Raw genomic sequence first — 5982 nt, 5'->3', positions numbered from 1 at the left:
TAAATCCTTAGAAAACCATAGAAAAACCTAGAAAAACCTAAGAAAACGCTAGAAAATCCTAGAAAAATCCTCCAAAACACTAGAAAACCCCAAAACCCAAAATCCTAAACCCTAAACCCTAAAATCCCCTANTGTAGTGACGATATATAAGGAACTTTATAATAGGTGAATGGGCATAAATCAAAATTAAAAAGGTGGTAGCAATAAAAATAATAAAAAGAAAGGAGGAGGGTAGTGTAGTGTAGTGAATTGATCCTACCAACCATCAAAGATAAGTACCTGCAGCAAACATTCCAGTGGCCACACCCAAAGCTTCAAGAAACCCAATGGCCAGAAAGCGAAGTTTTGGAATGGCTAGCATCTCATCACTTACAATACCTGCCCTATCTCTGATATACAATATGCTAAAATACACAACCACATACCTGCATACATGACACAGATACAACAAACCAGAGTTATTCTGAAGAAATTAATTCTGATATACTACCAATCAATTGAGACTTGTTTTATATGCATGAATTTTTGACATAAATGTAATGCTATGTCCTTTTTTATACATTATAAGAAAACACTGTTACTCCACTCTCAACTAATAACACTTCTGTTTCATGTGAATAATGATTGGATGAGGGAAAAATATTATTTCTATACCAATCATCTATTAGACACAAACATTGTTTAACCCAAAATGACCAAACCATTATAATATGTGTGGACACTGGACACCCACTTTATCATCAAATTTTTAGCACGGTCCCACTCCAGTTCTCAAATCCTTATAACCTTTTTTTGCCCTTATATTTTATTACTTGGCTTTTGAATGATCAAGCAACATTATATATATAACTCTAAAGAGACACAACATAAACCCCAAAAGTAAAATTAATAACGAAAACAGAATTTTGGCAGTGAAAAGTAGCAAATGAAAATGCAAAAAAAGCAACAGAGGAGCGACACTAAATTGAAAGCGAGAAATGATAGCGTTTACCCAAATGTGGTGAACTGAGCAAGGAAAAAGGGGTAATCTTTCATGGGAACAAGAGCAAGCTTATACAGCACACGATTAGCCACCGCCAAAGTAACAGTTAGAGCAGCGGAACTGAAAAAAAATGAAATTCGTCGCACTTGATGAAGATGGTGAAGGATCATCGGTTGAGGACGAAGCTCGAATCTTGTGGCGATTGTTGTTGTTGGTGGTGGTTCTTGTTCTATTTGTGTGAGAGATAATTTGAGGGGAAGCGGTTGAGAATTTGATGACATTGGTAACAGAAGTTGAAGCTTTGGTGTGTTGAGTTGTACGGATGATGAAGAAGGAGGGAAGAAGAAGAAGGAATGAAACGACGATGTTAAAGAATGCGTCATGCCGTTTTTGCGGAGAGAAATGAAATGCCAACGGTAATGGAACCCTTTTTACTTCTCTCAGTTCTTGCTTTCAGCTTCTTTTGTTTCATTTTCAGATTTTTTTTTTAGGATTTTATTAACAAAAAATGTTAAAAACAATAAAATATTACTTTTGGTTTTATATTTATTTTTGTAAAACTTTAAAAATTAAAAACATTAAAAATAAAAATAAAACACAAATCAAACATATTTTGTACTCAAATTAATCAAATAAAAAATAAAAAACTACAATAAATACGCTCCGAAAAAATACTTTTTAATTTTGATATTGAAAAAATTGATGTATTATCCATCATTATTTGGGTTTTGTGTATTATTTAAGGGTGTAGAAGATGGCTGTTAATAAATCGAAAGGTCTGATTTAATATGACACAAATTAAAAACTCTGTTTTTTTTTTAATTTTCAATTTTAACCCATCGATTTGGATTTTTAATTTTTTTTTATTTTTAACTATAAAAATTATCCTGCAATTTGCTACACACTTGACAAAAAAAATATGCACACAAAATACCTAGAGTATGTTTTCTTCATCAATCAAGTTTGAGCACAAATCAGAGGCTAAGTTTTCTCTCCCTCACAATACCTACCCTTCAATTTATATATTATTGTTTAAAAAAAATTTAACTCCATATCAATACGATACACCCATATAATAGAAATCTATTACAAAAGAAAAAGAGTCCCGAAAAACAATAGACAATTCGAAGTTTCGAACAACAAAATCGCATTATAAAATTTAGGTAGTGTTTGGTACGAGAAAATGTTTCATGTTTTTATTTTCAATTCTATTTTTCGAAACCCCTAGAAAACCATAAGAAAATTCTAAGAAAACCCTAGAAATCCATAGAAATCCCTAGAAAATCCTAAGAAAAAGCTAAAAAACCTTAGAAAAATATAGAAAATCCTAGAAAAATCCTAGAAAACCCTAGAACAACATTAGAAAACCCTAAGAAAACCCTCGAAAATCCTAAAAAACCTTAAAAACTCTAAAAAACAGTAGAAAACGCAAAGAAAACCCTAGAAAAACCTAGAAAACCTTAGCAAATCCAAGAAAATCCTTGAAACCCCTAGAAAATCCTAGAAAAATCCTAGAAAACCCCTAGAAATCCCTAGGAAATCCTGGAAAACCCTAGAAAAACATTAGAAAACCCAAGAAAAACCCTAGAAATCATAAGAAATCACTAGAAAACCCTAGAAACCCTAGAAAATCCTAGAAAAACCTAAGAAAACGCTAGAAAATCCTAGAAAAACCTAGAAAATACTAAAAAAATCTCGAAAATCCTAAAAACCCTAAAAAATCCTAGAAAACTATAGAAAATCCTAACAAAACCATTGAAAACCATAGAAATCCCCAGAAAACCCTCGAAAATCATAGAAAATCCTATAAAATCCTAGAAAACCCTAGAAAAATCCTCAAAAATTCAAGAAAATCGTAAAAAACCTTAGAAAAACCTAGAAAATCCTAGAAAAACCCTCGAAAATCCTAGAAAACTCTAAAAAACTTTCGAAAACCTTAGAAAACCATAGAAAATTCTAAGAAAACCATAGAAAATCCTAGAAAACCCTAGGAAACCCAAGAAAACCCTAGAAAATCCAAGAAAATCCCTCGAAAACCCTAGGAAAATCCAAGAAAATCCTAGAAAACCCTAAGAAAACCCAAGAAAATCCTAGAAAAATATAAAAAATCCTAGAAAACCCTAGAAAAACCCTCGAAAATCCTAGAAAATCCTAAAAAACCCTAGAAAACCCTCGAAAACCTTAGAAAATCATAGAAAATTATAAGAAAATCATAGAAAACCCTAGAAATCCCTAGAAAACCCTGGAAACCCCAAAAAACCCTAGAAAAACCCTAGAAAACCAAAAAAACCACTCGAAAATCCTAGAAAACCATAAGAAAATCGTGGAAAACCTTAGAAATCCCTAGAAAACCCAGAAAAATCCTAGAAAACCCTAGAACAACCCTAGAAAACCCTAAGAAAACACTCGAAAATCCTAAACAACCTTTTAAACTCTAAAAAAGCGTAGAAAATGCGAAGAAAATCCTAGAAAAATCTAGAAAACCTTAGAAAATCCTTGAAAACCCCTAGAAAACCCCTAGAAATCCCTAGAAAATCCAAGAAAATCCTAGAAAACCCTATAAAAACCCTAGAAAATCCAGGAAAACCCTAGAAATCTCAAGAAATCACTAGAAAACCCTAGAAATCCTAGAAAACCAGAGAAAAACCTAAGAAAACGCTAGAAAATCTTAGAAAAACCCTCAAAAACCCTAAAAACTCTCGAAAACACTAGAAAACATAGAAAATCCTAACAAAACCATAGAAAACCCTAGAAATCCCTAGAAAATCCTATAAGATCCTAGAAAACCCTAGAAAAACCCTCGAAAATTCAAGAAAACCCTAAAAAACCATAGAAAAACTTAGAAAATCCTAGAAAAACCCTCAAAAATCCTAGAAAACCCTAAAAAACCCTCGAAAACCTTAGAAAACCATAGAAAATCCTAGAAATCCCTAGAAAATCCTAGGAAACCCAAGAAAATCTTAGAAAATCCTAGAAAAACCCTAGAAAACCCTAGGAAAACCCAAAGAAAACCCTAGAAAACCCTAAGAAAACCCTAGAAAATTCTAGAAAAACCAATAAATTTCTAGAAAATCCTAGAAAAGCCCTCGAAAACCCTAGAGAATCCTAAAAAACCCTAGAAAAACACTAGAAAACCCTAGAAAACCCTAGAAATCCCAAAAATCACTAGAAACCCTAGAAAATCCTAGAAAAACCAAAGAAAAACCTAGAAAATCCTAGAGAAACCATCAAAAGCCCTAAAAAACCCTCGAAAACCCTAGAAAATCATAGAGAATTCTAAGAAAACCATAGAAAATCCTAGAAAACCCTAGAAACCCTAGAAAACTCTAGAAAAACCTTAGAAAACCAAAAAAACGACTCGAAAATCCCAGAAAACCATAAGAAAATCCTGGAAAACCTTAGAAATTCCTAGAAAACCCAGAAAAATCCTAGAACAACCCTAGAACAACTCTAAAAAACCCTAGAAACCCCTAAGAAAACCCTCGAAAATTCTAAACAACCTTTTAAACTCTAAAAAAGTGTAGAAAATACAAAGAAAACCCTAGAAAATCCTAGAAAATCCTAGGAAAATCCTAGAAAACCAAAGAAAAACCCTAGAAATCCCAAGAAATCATTAGAAAATTCTAGAAAATCCTAGAAACCCCTAAAAATCTCTAAAAAACCTATAAAACCATAAAAACCACTCGATAACCCTAGAAAATCGTAAAAAATCCTAGAAAACCTTAGAAATCCCTAGGAAACCCAGAAAAATCCTAGAAAAACCTAGAACAACCCTAGAAAACCCTAAGAAAACCCTCAAAAATTCTAAAAAACCTTCTAAACTCTAAAAAAGCGTAGAAAACGCAAAGAAAATACTAGAAAAACCTAGAAATCCTTAGAAATTCCTAGAAAACCCTGGAAAACCCCTAGAAAACCCTAGAAAACACCTTAAAACCCTTAGAAATCACTAAAAAATCCTAGAAAATCCTAGGAAAACTCTTGAAAACCCAAGAAAAGCCCTAGAAATCCCAAGAAAACATTAAAAAATCTTAGAAAATCCTAGACCCTAGAAAAACCTAAGAAAAACCTAGAAAATCCTAGAAAAACCCTCAAAAACCCTAGGAAATCCTAAAAAACCCTCGAAAACCCTAGAAAACCATAAAAAATCCTAAGAGAACCTTAGAAATCCCTAGAAAATCCTAGAAAACCCTAGAAAAACCCTAACAAACCCTAGAAAACTCTAAAGAAACCCTAGAAAACCATAAAAACCCCTCGAAAACCCTAGAAATCCCCAGAAAAACCTAAAAAACCCCAGAAATTCTAAAAAATCACTAGAAAACCCTAGAAAATACTAAAAAACCCTTGAAAACCCTAGAAAACCATAGGAAATCGTAAGAAAACTATAGAAAATCCTAGAAATTCCTAGAAAATCCTAGAAAAACCCATAAAATCCTAAAAAACACTAGAAAAACCCTCGAAAATACTAGAAAACCCAGAAAAACTTTAGAAAAACCCTAGAAATTCCTAACAAAACCAAGAAAAATCCTAGAAAACCTTAGAGAATCCTAGAAAATCTTAGAAAACCCTGGAAAGCCCTTAGAAAACACTAGAAAACCCCTACAAATCCCTAGAAAACGCTACAAAATCCTAGAAAACCCTAAAAAATTCTAGAAATCCCAAGAAATCACTAGAAAACCCTAGAAAATCCTAGAAAAACCTAAGAAAACTCTAGAAAGTCCTAGAAAAACCTAGAAAATCCTAGGAAAACCCTTGAAAACCTAGAAAATCCTAAAAAACCCTCGAAAATCCTAAAAAAATCCTAGAAACCCCTAGGAAAACCCCCAGAAAACCCTAAGAAAACCCTAGAAAACCGTAGAAAACCCTAGAAAAACTCTAGAAACCCCAGAAAAACTCTACAACAACCTTAGAAAACCCTAAAAAACCGTCGAAAATCCTAAAAAACCTTAAAAACCCTAGAAAACCCTAGAAATCGTAGAGAAATCCTAGAAAACCCTAGGAAA

At 32.7% G+C, this 5982-nt stretch overlaps 1 protein-coding gene across 1 annotated transcript; it reads right to left on the bottom strand.

Annotated features, from left to right (window-relative positions):
• LOC107616085 lies at positions 206-1455 on the bottom strand. Its single transcript, XM_016318085.2, has 2 exons — positions 992-1455; positions 206-425 (listed from the first exon to the last, which is right to left on the bottom strand). The coding sequence occupies exons 1-2, from the start codon at positions 1363-1365 to the stop codon at positions 266-268; spliced, it is 534 nt and encodes a 177-aa protein (XP_016173571.1). The 5' UTR covers positions 1366-1455; the 3' UTR covers positions 206-265.

This window comes from Arachis ipaensis, chromosome B09 (genome assembly GCF_000816755.2).
Source record: "Arachis ipaensis cultivar K30076 chromosome B09, Araip1.1, whole genome shotgun sequence".
Taxonomy (NCBI): Eukaryota; Viridiplantae; Streptophyta; class Magnoliopsida; order Fabales; family Fabaceae; genus Arachis; species Arachis ipaensis.
This window is presented reverse-complemented; position numbering and strand designations above follow the sequence as displayed.

Coding starts and splice junctions, on each gene's coding strand:
- LOC107616085 (XM_016318085.2), bottom strand. CDS start 1,365: ATGACGCATTCTTTAACATCGTCGTTTCATTCCTTCTTCTTCTTCCCT. Junction 426..991: donor GCTCAGTTCACCACATTTGG/GTAAACGCTATC, acceptor TCATGTATGCAG/GTATGTGGTTGTGTATTTTA.